General features: G+C 36.9%; 4 protein-coding genes across 6 annotated transcripts; 1 reads left to right on the forward strand and 3 right to left on the reverse strand.

Annotated features, from left to right (window-relative positions):
• Positions 1-1,974: 1,974 nt before the first annotated feature.
• On the reverse strand, positions 1,975-7,222 carry LOC113775531. 2 transcript variants are annotated; one of them, XM_027320457.1, is made up of 10 exons: positions 7,060-7,222; positions 6,877-6,975; positions 6,236-6,318; positions 6,035-6,163; positions 4,370-4,485; positions 3,720-3,801; positions 3,515-3,574; positions 3,323-3,430; positions 2,926-2,971; positions 1,975-2,550 (listed from the first exon to the last, which is right to left on the reverse strand). In XM_027320457.1, the coding sequence occupies exons 3-10, from the start codon at positions 6,305-6,307 to the stop codon at positions 2,324-2,326; spliced, it is 840 nt and encodes a 279-aa protein (XP_027176258.1). In that variant the 5' UTR covers positions 6,308-6,318; positions 6,877-6,975; positions 7,060-7,222; the 3' UTR covers positions 1,975-2,323. The 2 variants fall into 2 exon arrangements, with proteins under 2 accessions (XP_027176258.1, XP_027176257.1); XM_027320456.1 differs by having other exon boundaries at positions 6,877-7,222.
• Positions 7,223-8,438: 1,216 nt separating this feature from the next.
• LOC113773249 (probable ethanolamine kinase) lies at positions 8,439-14,471 on the forward strand. Of its 2 annotated transcripts, XM_027317849.1 has the most exons (11): positions 8,439-8,648; positions 9,146-9,237; positions 9,469-9,575; positions 10,015-10,120; positions 10,708-10,830; positions 10,961-11,052; positions 12,118-12,202; positions 12,771-12,876; positions 12,958-13,024; positions 13,908-14,000; positions 14,142-14,471. In XM_027317849.1, the coding sequence occupies exons 1-11, from the start codon at positions 8,527-8,529 to the stop codon at positions 14,268-14,270; spliced, it is 1,122 nt and encodes a 373-aa protein (XP_027173650.1). In that variant the 5' UTR covers positions 8,439-8,526; the 3' UTR covers positions 14,271-14,471. The 2 variants fall into 2 exon arrangements, with proteins under 2 accessions (XP_027173650.1, XP_027173651.1); XM_027317850.1 differs by lacking the exons at positions 13,908-14,000; positions 14,142-14,471 and adding an exon at positions 13,247-13,676.
• A 425-nt stretch (positions 14,472-14,896) lies between these two features.
• Positions 14,897-15,493, reverse strand: LOC113773481 (ras-related protein RABB1c-like). Its single transcript, XM_027318127.1, has one exon. The coding sequence runs from the start codon at positions 15,491-15,493 to the stop codon at positions 14,897-14,899; it is 597 nt and encodes a 198-aa protein (XP_027173928.1).
• Positions 15,494-16,298: 805 nt separating this feature from the next.
• On the reverse strand, positions 16,299-19,683 carry LOC113775883 (F-box/kelch-repeat protein At1g55270-like). The gene is made up of 2 exons (XM_027320926.1): positions 19,125-19,683; positions 16,299-18,024 (listed from the first exon to the last, which is right to left on the reverse strand). Exons 1-2 carry the CDS (start codon positions 19,149-19,151, stop codon positions 16,765-16,767), a joined length of 1,287 nt encoding a protein of 428 aa, XP_027176727.1. The 5' UTR covers positions 19,152-19,683; the 3' UTR covers positions 16,299-16,764.
• Between the last annotated feature and the right edge of the window lie 1,531 nt (positions 19,684-21,214).

Below are 21,214 nucleotides of genomic sequence, written 5' to 3' on the forward strand. Positions count from 1 at the left end.
GATATATGTGAGGTAAAAATGTGATAAGGAAATGTGTTCACAGAAAACGTAACAATTTTTTCTAGATTGATTGGTTCATTCTTTTTTTTTTTTTTTGTCAAAAGATTGATTGATTTGTTTGCTGTGCAAGATTGTGAGATGCAAACTACGAGGATGTTCATTGTGGTATTAAATTTTTTTTTGGGAAGGATTCATTGTGGTATTTTCCTAGCAAATTCTCTAATACTACAATTTAATGATTTATCAGCCCACAAATAAAAAGTTGCAATTGATATGATTGATGTTTAATCTTCTTTAAAAAAAAAATTACAACTAATAGACCACATTTATAATTTCGACCAAGTGATGATAGGATCGTACGTCCGAAGTTGGGGCTTCTCAAATCAAAAACAACAAAAACAGGACTCCGGCCCCCAGCTAGGAAAGCGTAGGCTCGTAGCTGGGGGCATTTGGTAAGTGGTAACATGTGCTAAATTAGTGTGTACATATTAGCCTTACTTTCACGCGGAGGCGCGCGGACTGTACGTGATGAGTTTGTAATTTGAAAGGTGGTAAAATATCTCCCTACTTCCCCACTTTTCCATCTTTTTTACTACTGTAAAAAATTAAAGCATATCTGCAGGCATCTGATTCCTTCATATATAGGTTTGCTCATTCATGGCCTTGCATTTGGTGACGTCTGTTGGTCGGGTCCTTTTGAAGACAGAATTGCCTTTTGGTTTGGTGTTTAAGAGGAAACTTCATAGCAAAGAGGTTGAAAGCTAAGGAAGAATTCTCGTTCCATGCAATGTATGATAGGAATGTGGCACCTAATTCTCTGTATTTTGGGTGGCTATAACTAAGCAACTAAAAGGTATCTCCTGCCTCATCATGTGGCTCCATTACCATATAAAAGGGCTAAAAGTAATTTATTTTGGTTCATTGTAAGATGAATAACAGTGTAGTGTCAAATTATTATACATCAGAAAATTAATTTATTTGAGTCCCTTGTGCTAAGTCAAAAAGAGATCAAACTTGAATTTTGATCCACTTAATTTATTATTATTATTATTATTATTTACAATGATATTTTGCTCTCCACTTTTATTATACAAGAAAATTTTAAATAAATTTAACTGTGATCATCATCACAAATCAAATCAATGTATGTCCTAAAAATCATGGATCGCCTTAGAAAAAAAAAAAAAGAAAAAAAGAAAAAAGTGATCCGCGCTGCCACTGCCGGTTGAGGCGACATTAGTTGGCACGCATCCTGCTCTCGTTTCTCAGTTTCCGGTGAACGAGTCTCCGGAGGCGCATCTTGTGAAGCCTCTGAGCAATCACGCTCGCTAGTGGTAGGTCCCTAAAGCGCGTGAAATAGCAGAGAATTTTGGGGACCTCAGCGCTTTCTTTCTTGTTTCTAGTATAACAGTAAAAGAAGATCGCAAAAAAAGCTGACATTTTGATTTCCGACAGCAGAAAAAGTTAACAAAACAACTGTACAGGGTTTGTTATAAAATGTACGTAGTCATTGCTAAGTAACCCTAGTGGTTTTATATCACAACGACTTGCTGCTAATAATTGGAATCAACTATAAGCGAAAATGGAATTTGTTTTCACCTGTTTAAATTGTTATTTTTTGAAATTTTTATAAAAATATTATACATATATATATATATATATAATTTGATGCACGTAAAATAAAAAAATTATTAACAAATGCATTTAAGAAAAATGTAAAAGTTTTTCAATAAATAGAAAATTGCAATCTAAACACCACCACCTTGGTCAGATTATCCATTTCATTCTTTGGAGTTTGGCGGGAGAGGGAGAGGACTATCATGGTATCATGGCCATGGAACCGGTTGAATCCCTCACCTAAGAGTAAGACCAAGCATGCAAATAAAATCAACAAGTCTCCGTCATATGAAATTATTTGGGTATACATGCATTTAATTTCGGCTAGCCTCGCATATGGAGTGAAAAATTGCTCTGTTAGAGAAAATACCTGTGCAGTAATTCATCTTTGATATCTTTGTCCGACTCATACTGGGAAAGAGAAAAGCCCAGGCTGAAGATTACAGTGGAGATCTAGAATGAATTATTTATCTAATCTATAATCCCTCTTTTGCTGGTTGTTCATTTAACTTACTTGTACCGATGTCCTTGTCTTAACATTTTGTCATGAAGCCAGTGAACGCTACTCTCCTCTCCTCCTCAAGTCTTTTCAACCATCTAAACCCAAAGCGGCATCCTGCTTTTTGCAGCTGTTTGCTAATTGTACGGAAGCACTTCTTCATTTTGTCACGGAGCCGTAACGCGCTCCTCTTCCTCTTGACCTTTTCTAACTGAAGTTAGAAATTCGGCTTTTATAAACGCGCTCCTCTTCCTCCTCGAGCCTTTTCAGCCATCTAAAACCAAGGTCGCATCCTCCTTTTGCAGCTATTTCAAATTGATCTCTCGCCATCTCAAGGGGATTAAGCTCGCTCCTTTCCCCCTTATTTCTTTGTATTCTGGTCAGGGATCTCCTTTTTGTACTAAATCTTGTTAGCGATTCTGGAACTTCCGCACCTGAAAAATGACATCAATTTCATGCTTAAGGTAATTAAATTAAAGTTTAGTAACAATAAATGTGCTTCATCAGAATGAGTCAACAGCGCAGGGAAAGAAAACTTCCCAGCTGAATCCCATGTTACATTTGAGATTACTCAAATGTTTGCGACAAATAACCTCCTGAACCGTGTAGATTAGGTTATAGAAATGTTATCGTTGCTGTATATAAAATTAAAAAAAAAGAAAAAAAAGAAAAACCTCCTGAACCATGTCAATCTCTTAAAGGCAAATAACCAAACAGTTTCTTTCTCAACCAAATTATGTACATCACAATATTTTCCACCAATATAGTAAATCAATGCACAAGGCTGAAAAAGAACAAGGGCATCTTGCCTCTAAGAAGCAGGGAACCATATGCTATGGCGGCTCCAGCATGACCCTGCAGAAAAGTTGACAGCACAGTGGAGAAAGTTCAGCATAATTTCTGATAAGGATAATCCCCACAGGTGAAAAGTTAGTCAAAGTTTCTTATTGACCCTTTAATCACTAATTAACAGTCTAAGATCTCACATAGGATACCATGATGCCTGTTTGCACTATGCAACAGACAAAACAAAATATTTGCTTTGTGCTTACAAAATACACACACATGTATGTTTTTGCTTTGCCAGATCACTTTGCAAGAAATTGGCGGAAGAATGGTTCTTCTATTTATTTTTTTTTTTTCAAAGCATCATGACTAAGTAATTACAAGTTGCACTACAAGAAGCAGATAGATGAAAGTTATTACCCTCTCAGAAGCCCTATGGAAACACCATATAGCAGATGCAACATCTTTCTTCACACAATCTCCAGTCAAATAGACAGCACCTAAGAGGTAAAGAGCACCTGGATGCAACTAGATATGTAGACAGCTTTGATAAGCATATTTGGCAGACTGTAACTAGGCTATGGTATAAGAATAATATCTAGCACAACATACCTGGTCGACTGCCTTCTCTAAATAGTAGAAAGCCTGTTGATCTGATTGAACATAGTCATTCTGTGAAAATCAGTTCAGTCAGCGACGCAATTACACACATATCAGCCAAAATATTTTTGGGTTTCAACTAGTGCTTGTCAATCAAATACACCATTTCTTGAACTAAAATGCTAACATGCACAATTCTATGCACATGAAAGCTAACCTCAACTCTGAGTCGGCAACCTAATTCATATTGCGCATCTTTATCACCCATGTCAGCAGCTTCCACTAACAAAGCAGCTCCTCTGTTGTGATTGAAGAAAAACGGTAAGACATGTCCATGAAGATGAAATAGCAGAAATATAAGAGAAATGAATATGGTTTTACATGAATAGCACAACTTCGTGGAAATTCAATGGACAAAACATGTAGTCGATCATTTTTTGTCTTTAGAATTGGAAATCAATTCTAAATGTCCAAATGAAGATAAATTGTGGAATTTATTCGATAAATTTCAAAGCAAAGAATTCTAGTTCAATGAAAAACATATGGCAAAGAAATACATAACTAATCATATAACATACTTATTATACACACTCTCCCCATTTCCAAATGGATCGTTTAAGAGGGAAAGTACAACATCCTATCACAAAACGGGTGTGCAAATGCATCTTGGACTATAATAACTGGTCAACATCACACTAATCATTACAATTGTTTGGAAAAAACAAAACAACAGAATTACAATCGGACTTTTTTAAGACAATGATTTTGTGTTGGTTACCAATATTTAAAACCTGAAAGCATCAATCATAACAGAAGAAAAAAGAAAAATCAAAATTAAAGGCAAATTGGAAAAGTTTAGGTTCTTACACAGCTTTACATGCACCAGGGGCATGATATTTCAGATGCAGTTTTGACAACCAATATCTTGCATGGGTGTTTGAGTTGTCAGCCTCTAGGGCCAATTCAAAGTTCTCCTTTGCTGTCTAATATAACACCGTAAAAAAGAGTAAAAATTTGCAAAAGAATGTGAGATCTCTAGGGCACAGAAAATTCTCAATCTAAAAATATACAACTATATCTTCTAGTTGGAAATAGAAACAGTATAGTTTCAGGAATACCTCCCCCACCCCCCCCCCCCTCCCCAACAACAACAAAAAAAATAAAAATAAACAAGAGGAAAAAGAATTACAAAGAGAAAAATAAAAAAGTTATGCAGGAAAAAATGGTCAATCATGGGATATCTCCACTTGCTTCTATTTCTAAGATCATTCATTGTCATTTCATTTACTTAAACAAGCCTGACATAATCTCATTTAGCTAATGAATTACAATCTCTTACAAATGTGTTCGCAAACATCTTAGTCCCCAACGCTACACGAGTAAATGAGTGAAAATAAAATCCTACCTAGGTTCAGCCTAGGAAATTGTGCATATAAATTTTATTACTCCTAATTTATGATTAATAATGATAGGGTGATTATTAATGATGTCCTTTCTAAGGTGGTACGGGACATTGGCCAGGTAGAAGAGACAATGAGATTAAGAACTACTGGAACTCTCATTTGAGTAGAAAACTGCACAAATTCAAGAAGTCAGATAGCAAAAGTAGTCCACCACCAGGTCCACCACAACCAGCAGCAGAGGTGATGGATTTAGTTAAGCATGGAGGGAAAGCATTAAAGAAGCGAAAAGCCAGTCAAACGAATCAATCCAACATGAGGAAGAACAGAAGGAGCACCAATCCATCACAATCAAAAGAATTAACGGGACTGGCTGATGCAATGGTTCAAATGCCGCGTACCCCAACACTTGAGAAAGAGACTTTGTCTAGTGCAGTCTCTTGGGAAGATGGAGATACGAGTAAAACTCATGGTTTCCAGTAGTATTATGATGGAACCATGCCCCAAAAACGAGACCAGAAAATTTGGCAAGCACTACTAGAACCAGTGATGTATGCACCCCTGAAGACGGAGAAACCAAGAGCAGTGTGATGTTGCAACTTGAAGGTGAACTGATGACAAGGGGTTCTGATGGAGTTGTGGAATTATCCACAAAGGCCAATTTGGAAGAAAAGGCCAAAAGGAAAAAAAAACTACTTACTCTGTAGTCAGAGCAAGAGAAACCAAAAAGGACAATTTGGAAGACTATCCTCACATCTATGGCTGTATCATCAGTCCTATGGTTGACTAGAGTGAATCAGATGTTAAAATAATCAAATTCCAATGTCCAAATCTTGAAGGTTCATAGCAAAAAATTCCACCAAGATAAATTCAAATTCAACAGATAAAAGTGACTTATCAGAATTTTATCAAAATATCCAAAAGAAAATGTTTAACCAAGATAAGGAAAGAAATTTATCAGCTAAAAGTTTTGCGTTATCTTCAATGCATCAATTGCACAGTAGACATTTATGCAGAGGAAATGCTGCAAAATCCTCTGCCACTTGTCTACAAGCTACCAAATGTAAGGATGGGAATAACACAATTGATGTACTTAAATATGAATGCAGTGAGAATACTTGATCAAACTTACCCTAAGCATAGGGATGAGACGGTGGTCATTAAGATCACAATAATCTATCACTCTATCAACTTCCTTCAGAGCATTCCATCCTTTAGCAATGAACTCCATTGCTTTCTTGTTTCTACTATGCATGCCTCTCTGTCAAGTATAACAAGTTAAGTCTATGTACTACAACTCATATAACTCCTCCTGCTAGTATTGCAAACTTACTTGAGAATAGAACTGGGAAAAATGAAGGCTATTTCTTGTAGAAGCCGTCTTTGAGAGCAGTAATCTCATCATCTTTTCCGTGTCTGCACTTGGAAAAAAAATGCTTGAAGTCAAATGTACTAAGATCCAGACACTGGAGCAAACACCATAACCTTTCTATTTGCCAACATCAACGATATGCACATAAGATGCAAACAAAAACTTTGGCTTCCCTAATAAATGAATTTAAAAATATGACATACTTGTACATTGAAATGCAGAGAGGCATGGAAAACGGGAAAAGTAAAAAGAGATATTCAGGCATAATAATTTCTAGTAATGCAAGCCTTATCTCGACCTCACCTCAGGCACCCCAACCCCAATTAACAAATGTCCACCTCGCTAGTTCAATACATTTTTTCTCACTCCCGTGCTTTTTTTTTTTTTTTGGATCGTCCAATACATTTTTCTTGCTCCTGTGTTTTTTGTTATTTTTTTCTCCTCCTTCTTTTAAACACCACAAAATCTTAAGCAAGAGGTGAGCTACTGCACTGGACTGGACATAACCACAAACACCTAACGTGCATTATATGAACTGCACCTACGTATACAAGGAACAAAATTTCCCTAGTTCCTCATTTGATACAACGCGATAATAATACCTTTAGGTCGTCTCTCTCCCTGGCTTTTGAGACTTCAATGGCGGAATGATATCTTACTTACTAGGCGCTCAGCTCAGCCGCCATCAGCTTCTTGTTTCGCTGTTGGTACAGAAGAAGAAACGGAGGAGAAAAGAGTTCGTATGGACGGAAGGGCAAATTTGGCGGATAAGATGATGAGTTAACCTTGACGGAAATGATCGGGTTTACTATTTCATTATTCAACAGGTGCTCTGCATTTGTGAAATTAGGCCCGGCTCATGATTCATGGGTTCCAAAGTCGATTGGTCGCAGTCTTGCTGGGATTTGTTGGGCACTTGGTCTACTACTGACAGTGACACTGCTTGACTCCCAAGACGGCATTCCTTTGACACTTGTAGTGTTATACTAATTGCTGTATCCTCTTTTGTAAACCGACATCTTTTCCTAGGCCGGAAACTATCCCTCATTGGTCCCATTCCTTCTCAAACTCTGGGTTGTCCAATCCAAAATTAGCCATAAACAATCTGGATGCCGTAATCCATGCACCTTTTGGATATAAACTCGTGCAATCTTATTATAAAAAATTAAATTAATTAACGGATATAATTAAATTTATGTAAAATTTATAGTAATTACAACAAAATTATACAAGTTTTTTTCAAATTTAGTAAAAATTACGCGAAGTAGTCTGAACAGGAACTTAGGAGACGCTGGATGCAAAGAATCGATTAATCCAAAGAGTTTTCCCCTTTTTTCATCCTAAGGTTAGTAAGCGAGATTAGGGTGACGCTGAGCCAAGTAGTTCAACTCGAAACCGCGAGCTATTCTGTCAACAACAGCTTGACTCAATCTCGTTTTGATTGAATTTGAGCTGCTTGTTTGATCTCATGAGTCGAGTTCGAACTCCATTATATTGTATTCAAAGGTTGGACGAGTTAATCGAGCTTTTTATTATATATATATTTTTTATTTAATTTTTTATATTTATTATTCTGAAATGTCAATAATATTATTTATTTAAAATTATATATAAAACGCTAATTTTTATTACGTAAGTTTGATTAGACTCGATTATGTTCAAATAGATTCGATTGAATTTGATTAGATTTAATTAAATTTAAACTTGAGCTCGAGTAACATAAATTAAAATTGAGTTCGAGCTCGGCTTCTAAAATTTAATAAGTTCAAACTTAATTATTTTATTTCCAATATCGCACTGTTCGAATTCGACTCGCAGATAAAATGAGTAGGAAAAATCTGAATTGGGTTCCCACATTAATATTCCACGCCACCTGCCCATGAGCCACGAAGAGATTGCTCTTCTTTAACGTGTTTAAATGGCTAAGTCTGATTGGGACAAGGGAGAAACTGAACTTTCGTAATAATATCACACTTAAAAAAAAGGAAAGTCAAAGGTCAAAACTAGTGCAAAACTAAATGGTCAATACAAAAGCAAAAGGGAAGGGACAGAATTGCCATTTACTAATTGCTTTGTCAGCATCACTAACATCACCGCGTTTTAATATAATCTTACTTCCAAACGGAGCCAGCGTTTTTCCCGGCACTACAAATATCAAGCTAAGGCCTTCCTTGTCGCTCCAACAAACACCAAATAGGCAAGTAATCAGCTCTGCTAAAAATATTTGAATATCCCAAATATCGGAAGACAAGATGGGGGCAGTCAATATCTGGAACGCCATCGAAGTTGCAGAGAGCCATACCTCTGACATTCCGTCGTCTTCCCTCACCATCGACCACTCCCTATCGCCTTCCGATATGAAGCCGCGGATCGTGTAAGTTTATCTTCTTTCATTTCCTGTTGTTTCAGATTCCTATGTCGTTTAAACTAATTGGAGGCAGATTATTTTTGGGATAGTGTTGTGTTTTCAGCTTCTTACGAGCTTTCTGTTGAATATGCTTTAAATACATGTGCTCTTCTGTTTAGTTATGACATAAAATTTGAGTGTTTTATCTAATTTACGATGTTGGCCCAATGGTTGTTGGCGGATTTAAATTCTGGAGATTATCTCTGTGATCTTAGTTTATCTTTGCGTGATTTGAGCTGTTTCATCTCTAGACTGACTCATTACACGGATTTGGGGTTGGGGGAGGGTCAGTTGAATTGATGATTTTATCATCCTTAGTTAAAAAGAATGTGACTATCAAACTTCAGTGCTTTTAACATATGCCTCGGTGGAAGTAATTTGTTTTGAGATAGGAATGTCCAAATAAATGCTTCAATCTAGTAATTTTTTGAATGTTCTGATGATTTTCTCTGGTTTTACTTCAGAGAGCTGTGCAAGGACCTGTTCAAGAAGTGGTCTAATTTGGACGAGTCTCACTTCTCTGTTGAGAGAGTTTCCGGTGGCATAACAAATCTATGTAGGTTTTCAGTTTTGTGTGCTTACGAGTAATTAAGCCATAAGCAATGCTTGATTTTAGTTGGAACTTCGTGTTGCTGCGAACACTGCTTGAATTTACTTGGAACTTAGTGTGTCTGATATGCATGAAAATTACAGTACCTGATTTCTGGTTATTAATGTCAATATTTTTTTTTCTCAAGTTTAATTACGGTTGAATTTTATTTGAGTAATAGTCGTTTACTTTTTGCAGTGCTAAAGGTTTCTGTTGTGGAAAAAAACGGGAATATTGTCAATATTACAGTAAGGTTGTATGGTCCTAATACTGAGTACGTCATCAATCGTGAAAGGGAACTACAGGTGAGTCCTCGGGCTTGATGTTGACATGATCAACTCAATGAGATTATTCAATTATCAAGTGCAATACTTGTCTGCTTTATTTTTATTACGTTTCTGTAAAGCCTCTTTGCACTGCTAAAATGTGAAGTTGCATTTGTTTCTGATGTAGTGTCAGTAACTTCAGATGGTGCTTCTTCTTTAAAACAAAACATTTTATCTTTCTAAATTTTCTGCTGATCATTTCGAGAAATTTCTACTATGTTGTGGTGTCTTAGAGATGCTATGTATTCATACGCTCACATTGTGATATTCTTTTTTATTGCTTTACTGACATAGTAAAAGAAACAAAAAGCTGTTACAAAGTGGTTGTCTTCATGGGAGAAATTCTGGGTTGGCTATCGTGATTTTTTATTCTTGGAAATTCTTTATCACTCTGGTACTGACTGCAATATATTTTTAGGCTATCCCATACCTTTCAGCAGCAGGATTTGGTGCAAAGTTACTTGGAATATTTGCGAATGGAATGGTGCAGTCATTTATTGATGCACGAACTCTGGCTCCACCAGGTAAATTTTTGGAAATGCATTGAAGGAAATAAACATTTTCCAATTAGAACTCACTTGACTCAAATTAAATGAACTTTAATTCATGCCATTTGGGTTGGCTATTGGTTGCATGTACAAGAAAATGTAAAATTGCTCCTTTTCCTTTGGGATTTGTTTAAACTCTTGATTTTTAATTCAGTTTGGGAACCTTTCTAAGTTGTTCTTCTATCTGGAAATAAATTTCTAGTGGCTTCTGGTTTTGGAGCACGAGTATATGCACTCAAAATGCAACTGTGGAGAACAAACAGAAATGAGTTTTTTAGTCTATAGATTTAGGACATGTGTAAATGGTCCTTCTGTAAGTTCATGCTATTATTAAAGAAAAGTGGACATTATTTTGGATGAACTTAATAAAAGCTCAGTACACAGTTTAACTGGGTTGGAGAGAGTAATTCACTAGTCTAGGTACATGGATGAAAATTGTAAGGAGCCACTGACCTGAAATTAGTTTTGACATTCATCCTTGCTATGGAAAGTTTGCCTTAAATGATGAAGTTTGACTTTTTAACATGGTATGTCATTGTTGATATGTTTTACACTCTTGACAGACATGAGAGAGCCAAAGCTAGCAGCTGAAATTGCTAAACAACTTCGTAAGTTTCATCAGGTGGATATACCAGGTTCTAAAGAACCTCAACTGTGGAATGACATCTTCAAATTCTATGGAAAAGGTCTATACATGGGATGCTATACATCTATATCCATATTCTACTTCCTGAAGGTTTTTGCTCATTTAAAAGCATTATGTCTGTCATCCCTTGTTTTTGGTCATGTCTGAGTTGCTTTTATTGTTGAATGCAGCGTCAAACCTCAACTTTGATGATTTTGAGGAGCAGAAGAAGTATGAAACAATTTCATTTAAAGAAATAATTAGTGAAATCATTGAGCTCAAGGTATTATCTCCTCTGACTTCTTGTATCATCTGTAATCCAATATGTTTCTCTTTCTTCCTCTTATGGAACTGGGTGACTTATCATGACATATCTTTCTGTATAATATCTTCTTGTCCATAAATTTTGGTGTATGCATTTTGCGAAGACTATTGGCTATGATTGAGTGTTAGTGAACATTGCATGTGCAAAGGAAGAATGAAAATATATTGGTTTTTTTGTTAAGTTGGGTTTGAGATTCTGATGTTTGATTATAGCAATCTTTGAGGAATATCTCTCTAGTAATGCTGTCCGTTTTATCAAGTTGATGGCATATTGTCATTAAATTGTTGAAAAGTGTTTGTTTGGATTGGTTGTTATTTGCAAAAAATTTTTGATTGCATCATAGATACGTTTCCAATCACCTTTTATCTTTCCAACCGCATTTTTATCTCATATATCACAAAAGTGTTACAGTGTTATTGAAGAAAATTTCCAAATAATCTACTATCTGAACAGACTCAGCCACCTAAAAAGTTGTCAAAATAGGATTTCATGCTGAAGTCAAAGCATGGTTTGGCTTTTGAATACACATTTATGAGTTTCTGATGATTTTTAAATTTCCTTCTTCAAATGTTTTTCCCCTTTTTTTTTTATTTGAGTATTCTTTTGGAAATGTTTCTCTGTAGATATATCAATGGAGAATGATTCTTCCCTGTCCCTGAGTCATGAAGTTATCTGTGGCATGATAAGCTATTAATTTTTGCTTGAAACAATTTCTGTTTTACACTGTTTATTTTCTTTTGTATCAATTCTAAACCAGCAGTTTTGTATAAATTTACTAAAATACTAAAATAAAATATAAATTTCTTTTGTATCAATTTTCTAAAATAGATAATTTACTCGGCTCTATGACAGATTGAATTTAGTTCTCTCTGTCATTCATCATAAAAGTGTCCATGTGTTGTGGCTATGTCTTGGAGTCAAGCTTCAGTGTGGGGGCATGTTACCCTGTTTAAATCGATACAGTAGTCTTCTCTCGACAGGTTCAGTTTCACATGATGTGGTAAATATATCTTTGTGGAACAGGAATTGACTGGATGTCTTGATGCCCCAGTAGTCTATGCTCATAATGACTTGCTTTCAGGAAATTTGATGCTTAATGATGATGAAGGTATTTATGCCTAAACCTAATGGTTTTTCTGTTGAGACTTCGCACCCCTTCCTAATGTTTTCCTGTTGGGGGTGCTCTATGTATGCATAAATGTGCACACCCACAAATTAACTCCCATTTCCTTTGTTTCCATTTATTTGTTGTTTTCTAGAAACCTGGACAAGTTGCACCGCATCATTGCATCTATCCTTTTGCCTAAAATGCAATATATTAGTTATGGGTTCAGTCCTGCAAGTTGAGATACTGTAGGCTTGAGTTTTTCCAGCTAACTTATAAAATTCATTATGAAGCACAGGCCTCTGAATCATATATGATATTAAACTTGACTAGGAAATATCAGTTCTCTAGCTCATTTGGCTTTGCTTGATTGGCCACTGTCTAGTAGTGAATGGGAACATGTCGAATAAGGATTTTGGTCGAAAATAGTCGTCTTTTTCTTAAGGGGTGATGCATAAATGGTTCTTCATGGGAAGTCTGGAGATTAACCTATTCTCAACATTCATTCTGAATTAGTAGTTGATACTACTATTTCAATTTGACCAATGACTGTCTTTTGATGAATGTGCAGAAAGACTCTACATCATTGATTTTGAGTATGGATCATATAGTTACAGAGGTTTTGACATTGGGAATCACTTTAACGAATATGCTGGCTATGATTGTGACTACAGCTTGTATGTCATTTCAATCTTCTCTTCCACTCATTTGATGCTATAAAAAACTTGAGGTGATATGGAAAATTTATCTGCATGTAGGTGCCCAAACAAGGATGAACAATATCATTTCTTCAGACACTATTTAGACCCTGAAAGACCGGAGGAGGTATGTGTTTACTGTAAACTCATTGTACTTGCCATTAACAATTTTCTTTTTCGGGTAATACAAAGTTGTGGGTTCTAAAAACTTAACCTAGATAGGCTGTCTCCAACTCGTAAGATGTGAGCAGATCTCATGGCTTGATGGTTGTATATATTGGTGAATTGGATTTTTTTTTTGTTTCTTCCCACCTGAAATACTAAAGTGGATTTCTGCTATGTATTTTAGGAAGTTAACTGTGATGGCTGTCAAATGCCAATTGCAGGGAGATGATTGTATTTCTCCTTCTTCTTCTTGGCTTTACTCTAGCAGAAGTATTGATGACTGACATGCTGTTGGTTATGGACCTGGTCTTTGCTGCTACTTAATTCAGTTTCTGTTACTTTAGGCTTTGTTACTATGCTGCTTTCAAATATCATCCTTTGTAACACTAGTTCGATTTTTTGTATGTAATCTGTACAATTCAGCTTTGGTTACTAAAGTATGGTAAAGTAGTTTGTACATATGTGGTTCAAGATCATTCTATGTTGTTACCTTTATCCCATTCTGTTCTTTCATCCACATTAACCAAACCAGATTGCAGAATGATTTGAGATATACAATTATTTCATCAAGTAAAAGCATTATTGTCAATTTGAAAAATCACATGTCCGGGATTCATATAGGACGATGGACGAATGTTTTAGTTACAATAAGCAATTTGTCTTCATAAGCATTTGCGACAGTAATGTGTCTCTGATGTGAACACGTAGGTGCTCTGACAATTTTATTTCTAGCTTCATTGATGGTTAACATCTTTAGCATATAAGAAACTCGAAATGTGTCTCACGAACTTTTTATGCAGTTTGCTGAACATGAAATTAGTCAACTGAGTTGCTTTTGACATCAGGTGTCTGACAAAGATTTGGAAGCTCTTTATATCGAGACAAATATGTACATGTTAGCATCACACTTGTATTGGGCGTTATGGGCTTTAATCCAGGTAATATTTCTTTGCCTTCATTAGTGAGCGGTGTTTTCAGCATCCCCTCGACTGCCGAAATAAATACAGGGAATGTAGGGAACAGTCAGAGTTAAAGAGGAAGAAATTTTGTTTAACTATTGAGTATCACACTTTTCACAGGCAAAAATGTCTCCAATTGATTTCGACTATCTTGGTTATTTTTTCTTGCGATATGGCGAGTTCAGAAGGCAGAAAGAAACCTGTTTCTCATTGGCAAAAGCATACTTGTCAAGATCTCACACACGGTGAACCATTGGTTTTACAATTGTAGGTATTCTGTGATTCTTGGTTTACCAATCTTTTGTATGTTGTGAAAGTCATAGTAAAGCAGTAGATCTCTCTTTGTTGTTGTTGTTTGTCAGTTAGGACTTTAAATATTTCTTGTAGACTGGAAAACCAATTGTGTTTTTCCAGATATTCGTAATAAAATTTTGTAGTATTTCTTTTTCATGCGTCATATTTGTTATTGATTAGTGCTAGCCTTTCGGGGGCGTGTGTTGTCGAGACTTTCTGCGTTTTGAAATTTCATTCCTATTTTTGTTTGCATCGTGGGTTGAGAAAAAATCCGTTTGAAAACTCGTGATTTTGAACGTAGCACTTAGTGGCATCTGGCTGGGAGACGACAATCTTAATTGCACAATAATGCAGGAAAAAAAAAACCCCACAAATCCTGAGGATTCTGTCACATGCGTAATCAGCATATCTAGAAATCTTTTTTCCCCATTTCAAGGAGATAGAATCAACACTCTTAAATCGACATATTTCGGTATCTACGTAGATGATCAACTAGACGCTGCAAAAAAACACCTTAGAATGATGGAAGAATAAAATTACCCTAGAATGTAGCTAAACGTAAGAAAAACAGGTTTTTATTTTTAATTACAACAAGATCCTCTTTGAGAAGCCGCCGAGTCTCCTCTTATACCTCGATCTTGTAACCCCTCAGAATCTCCACCTTGGACGGTCTTACGTATCGCTATGGCTGTGCTTACGAACGCTTCTTCAACATTTTGAGCAGTCTTTGCTGAGCACTCGATGAATATTAAACCATGCTTCTGGGCAAATTCTGAGCCTTCTTCGGTGCTGACGGCCCTACTACCATCTAAATCAGACTTGTTGCCTATCAGCATTATGGTCATGTTTTTGTTAGCAAGTTCCTTGAGGTCCTTCAACCAAGAAGCAAGATGAGCAAAACTTTCCCTGCTCGTGACATCATAAACTAGGAGCGCCCCAGCAGCACCTCTGTAGAAACTCTGCGTTATTGACCTGAACTTTTCTTGGCCTGCCGTGTCCCACACGTGAAGTTTTAGTTTCTTCTTGTCCGCTCTGATGATTCTAGTTCCAAACTCAGCACCTATGGTCGGATCGTGCCCCTGTTCAAATCGTTTGCTGGTGAACTGCTTAAGAAGGCACGATTTACCAACTCCGGCATCTCCTATTACAATGTATTTGAAGAGATAATCGTACGACATCTTGGATCGAATTGGAATAATGCACGAGTATTAGCAATGGCTGGAGGTTGTATGTATAGGTTGAAACTAGAGGAGATACATGGGTTTATGTACTTGAATAGAAGAGAGAATTTACTCCTTCCTATACGTACAAGGATCCTAACGTAAATCGGAGATGGCTTAGGAGACGTCAGAGTTGGAGAGACCATCGTTAAGGATTCATTGTGTTGGTTTACGTTTTTTTTTTTTTTTTTTTTTGGAAAATCGATTCCCTCCTAGAGAAGGATTTGCACAATCAAAGAGGTATGTGGTCTGATGGTATTTCAATTATCCTCGGCTCCCCTTATAGGCGCAGTTGACCCTCCCTATATTAGGAATAGAATAGATAAACGACGCATGAAAAAAAAAAAAAAAAGTGTGATACTACTGTTGTTCTGTAGGACACGATGCTATACTTAAGCATGCTTCCTTGGCATTTTTATTTTTTTAAACCCTTCCATCCATCTCCACGTCCTTTTCACATCCAATTGCTAAGCATAGAATTTGAACCCTACACCCAAGAAATAACTGTAAGAGCCCTTCCCTGATCATTGAGCTAAACATGCTTGATATTAAGTAGGCTCAATTGAAAAAAAAAAATCCAATTCTTATTCATGAAACGAGTATAAAGAAGGATATGCAAATTATCTATTTGCTTTTACGTATTTTAATACCACAATTTAATATGACCAGGTATTTGCTGAAGAAGAAAGCGGCATATATTTAACCATTCTACCCAGATAATTTCCAACAACTTTTCCTGCCACAACATTTTGTAGCTTAGAGAAGCAAAAATGAGAGATTAACATCTAATAGTTTAATTAATATTCAACTAGGCTCACATTAAACATCCCATTTGAATCAGACGCATTAAACATCCAATTTGGCTCAAAAGCTAAGCACCATTTAAGCCGGGAAATCATGACAGGCCAAGAGGCCACGGCACTGATGCTAACTAATGCAATTGCAATATGTACAACAGAATGAAGACTTTAACCAGTTTGAGATGCCGCATCCATACGTAGAACAACCATGTATCACAAAACCTTTGCTCTGCTTCAGTCTAACAAGTAAAACCACCATTGTTATCCACCCAGAGTCTAGAGAGGACAGAACTAAATTAATCATACATCTACGAGGACAAACTTGCTTGTCAAAAGCCATCATATAGTTAAGAGCATATCAAATTGGCGAAGCAAATAAGGATATAAATATTTTGAACCATTTCTATTTCCCAAGTGTAGTTACAATCTTCAAGCCTGAAGAACCTGGCAATGAACTATATGATGTTTAACACGATTCCTACCTGCAAGGCTTGACAAGAAATTTGTAACCAAAGTCTTCAACTGCCCTTTTCCCGAAATAGTTTCCCATAAATGTTCCGCTGGGGCTCCACTCCTACTGTCATCAGATTTGGAAACATCAACCACAGAAATACTCATGTTGTTCCGGATGATGCACAACTTTCCATTCAGAGGGAGGAGTGCAGCTGCCTCCAAAGCTTTGGAATTACCCAAATGCATCTTACTATCTATGTGCTTGCTCCAAGAATCAGTTGCTTCATCATATACCCTAAGTTTGCAGCCATCCTTACACTCCAATGCATACAGATGCCCATTCATTGAAGTGCTAGGGTTCCTCCACCCTGCTACCATTCCATCATACACAGGGTACCACCTGTCAGTTTCGGGTTGGTAGAGCTCACTAAGAACCTGTCGATGAGATCCTAGCCCCTTCAAGAACCACTTGCCCTCATAAACAACACCAATGAAGGGCACCATCGCTGTACTCATCTCACAAATAATGGACCATCTGTTCTTGTTGGGATCATAAACTTCAGCTGATCTAAGTGACCGATGAATCCCGTCATTTTCTCCACCAGCTACGTATAAACAGTTATTTATGACACAAGAGCCAAAGAAATGCCGCCTTTGAAGCATATCTGGTGCCCGGTGCCATTTATTTGTTCTTGCACTATAAAAGATGACTCTTCTCATAGATCCCTTCACCGGGTCTTTACCACCAAATAGGTACAGGTGACAGCCACTGAGTACAGCACATCCAAACCCAAGGGCTTCTGAATATTCTTTAGGAACAGGTGGAAGAGGTTGCCACAGCTGATACATAGGATCAAAAGCATGCCATGATATTTTACCATCTCGATCTCTCTTCATAATGTATATCCATTCTTCTGCAATCCCTAGATTTTTCCGAAGAGAATAGAAGAAGTTACCAGCCAGAAGACGATACCATCTCTTGCAGACTAATCGGAGTTTGCGATGTTCAATTCTTGGGACCCGAATTAAGCACGCAATGGCAAGATCATCTGGAAGTCCTGGCAATAAAGGGGATTGGCTCCGATTTTTGTCTCGTGGTGGTTTCTGTCTAGTAGGGTGAATGGAAGGTTTGATGTCAGGTTGAAGACAGAGCTTTGTTCCAGGAACATACTTTTTAGCTCCTGCAACAGTTTTGAGGCCCGCATCAACTCGACAAAGACACGCTGTTGTATCAACCTGCAAATGTACAATTATCAAGAAGAACTCGATTGTTCAACATTTCTCTCCATGTCAATGACTTGGACGTTATAGATATTCAGTTGTAATTCATGAAGTACACAAACAGACACTTTAGTAAACCTTTATCAAATATAACAACTAAAAATAATCACTCAAACTAGTCAGAAAATCTCAATAAGATTGAGACACCTGACTCTAAATGTATGTTTTCATTTGTGCTTAATATACACTGCAATATTGTAGCTTCGCGGAACATTCTGGTCCAAATATCTTCTAACCAGTTAATATGTGATCAGAACATGCTTGTTTGAACAATTATCCACCACCTGGTGAAAGATGACATTTAAGTTTAATTCAGATTTAGCTACCCTTCAATGTATTATCATGTCTAACTTCTAAAATTGAGATGTTTGGCATGAAGTCAAATTGTTTGACCAAGTATGCTACAAGAAAAATATGAGTAATCTAACCTGTACAATAAACTAAAGCTCGTGGCACAGGAATACTGCCAGATACTTCCTCTACCCATTAGGACACTACCCAAACAGGCCGCCCCCCCTTGGTGGGGTTTTTTTTTTTTTGGGGGGGGGGGGGGGTTATTTAGGGAGCTAGTTTATAGTAGTGAAACTCTTCCGTTCTCAATTTCTATTGAGTCTTAAATACACCCACATCATGACAACATAGTTTGCTCACGGCGATACCTCATTTAGATTAGGTGGTGACAAAATCCTAAATAATGCATCCGAAATCACAAAATAGGAAGGAAATAGAGAAAGGATACATGTACAGACTTGGCAACTTAAAATGGGAAAACAAACTAATGGAGCTCTAGTTTTGGAGGTAATTACTAGAGATGTGAGGCCCCCGAATTTTCCAAGTACCATATCAATTGGTAATGGAATTTTTTTTTATTATGCATCTTATTCCAATAATTAGCAATCATCCTATCATATATGCATCGCGAAATATTTTTTAAAGAAATCAGAGGACAAAAAATTCCACAAATGAAAGCAAGGCAACTTCGTTCTCCTATAAGCTACTCCTACCAAGATAATGAAAAGTAATTGGAAAGAACACAAAGAGAGTCCAGATTTTACCAGGGGAGGCTGGAGCATCCTATCCATCCTTGGACAATAATCACTCGGAAATTCCCAACATCATTTGCATCTACACTAACGCAACTCCAATTCTCCGCATCTTCAAAAACCCATCTCGAAAATCAAAAACCCACAATGAATGATCTCACATTTCACAGTTTCAGGCATCATAGACGGGGAATCCGAACCCTCAAAAGTCTTATAGTCTTTGAAACAAGCCCTAAAACCCCAAATGCGGGACAGCCAGAAAATGCGAGAAAGCACTCAAGAAAGAAAGAAGAGGAGACAGATAGATAGAGACCCTCCCTTCCACTTCCTTTCACCCTCACAAGCCCCTCAATCTCTCACTATTGAAAGATTTAAGTGGAAAATTGGGCCCATAAACTCAAATGGCACAACCTACCAAGCACAAGAGTGTGTACAACAAGAGACCAAAATCAAAGAAGAAAAATAAAAAGGAAAAAGGCAAACCTAAACCATGGATGAGGAAGATGAGCTGGGTGACATATTTGGCTACTGTTTTTAAAATTGGTAAAGAGGATTGAAATAGTCTAATAAGTAGTCTTTTCTGATTGTATGACAGCTGCTTCTTCTTCACCTGTTCATGCCTTCTTTTTCATATTGTTTACTAAACGTATAATTACCAACAGAAAAAGGCGTCCAAATGATAATTATTTATTCATTGGAAGGTTAATTTTGTCGGAATACGTACTATAATTCAAGAAAATGTCACATACCAACTGACCAAGTACCTGTTGCACAATGCAAATTTAAAAAAAGAAACTTCATTACCTAGTACCTACCAAGATTCCTATCTTTGCCCTTCATCGTACCTAATTGAAAATTTTAGTCACAAAAAATATAAAATTTTTTTTGATAAACAAAAGCAATCCAAACACATTGAATTGAAGCTTTTTAAATATTTTTTATTTAATATGTATCAAATCATTATAATATATTTTTTTTGATTAAAAATGCAAACAATGACAATCCAAAGCAACGAAAAGGTGACAAAAGAAGTCAAACGTGGTGTCAATAAACAAGATTCGTGTGTGCCTTCTTTCTAGATCATTTATAGAAATTGAATAGGAGAATAATTTTTGAATATATATTATTATTGTTTGCTGAAAGCGAAGACTGTGGAATACGCAGCATTGAAAAGAAGTCTGTATAAAGATTCAAAAATTTGGAACATTATTGTCCCACAATTTCTCAATTCTAACAAATGTGCCTTAAAGTAGGAGAAATTTTCCACTGTGTCTGGGCCCAACATCCATCATACTTGACTTGCTCCACTAAGGCTGATTTTTGGTCATGGAAAGAATTTGGGTCCACCCTCCAGCACTTTGATCCTATTGGATACTTGATTTTCTACTTTTTTTTTTTTTTTTTTTTTGGTAACTGGAACATGCCCGACCCAAATCCTTAGGATCCGAGTCGGCACACCAAACAGGAGGGAAGTCGATAGCCCCATACAGCTTTCCCAGGCGAGTTAGGATGTGCAGCGCAGCGGATACGAATCGAACCCCGATTAGTGAGAAAGCCAGCAACTCAAGACCGACCCCTCAACCGCTGAGCTATATGCCCTGGGGCCTTGATTTTCTACCTTACGAGTAATGTATGGCAAAAAGGGCAAAAAAAAAGGGAAAACCCAAAAATGAGGATCTATTTGGATGAGATTGCTGCTAATGGCACGGCCCATTGCACTAATGTCCAATAAACTTGGAAACAAATAATGATCGGATCCGTGGCATCATAAACGAATCCCTAGTTAGTCCAGTAAACGTAATTGAACTTTGAACTCAAAAGTGGGGAGAAAAGGGGATTTGTGACCATGCATGCTCTTGCTCGTGGATTGCCATATCTTTTCCAGTTTTTACAAAATCATCCCAAATGATTTTTAACCAAGAAGCTGAGCTTGTATGATTGATTGGGCGAAAGAGCACAGTAGCGTCGTGTGTGGGTGTCCCTTTGCACCTTCCATTTCTTGCACTTGCGTGAAAGCGTAGTCCTTCCCAAACCTAATTGCCTTAATCATTACTGTCACTGTCCATGAACTTTTCCCTTTCAGTTTTACTTTTACACACCTA

The sequence above is a fragment of the Coffea eugenioides genome, chromosome 6 (assembly GCF_003713205.1).
Source record: "Coffea eugenioides isolate CCC68of chromosome 6, Ceug_1.0, whole genome shotgun sequence".
Taxonomy (NCBI): Eukaryota; Viridiplantae; Streptophyta; class Magnoliopsida; order Gentianales; family Rubiaceae; genus Coffea; species Coffea eugenioides.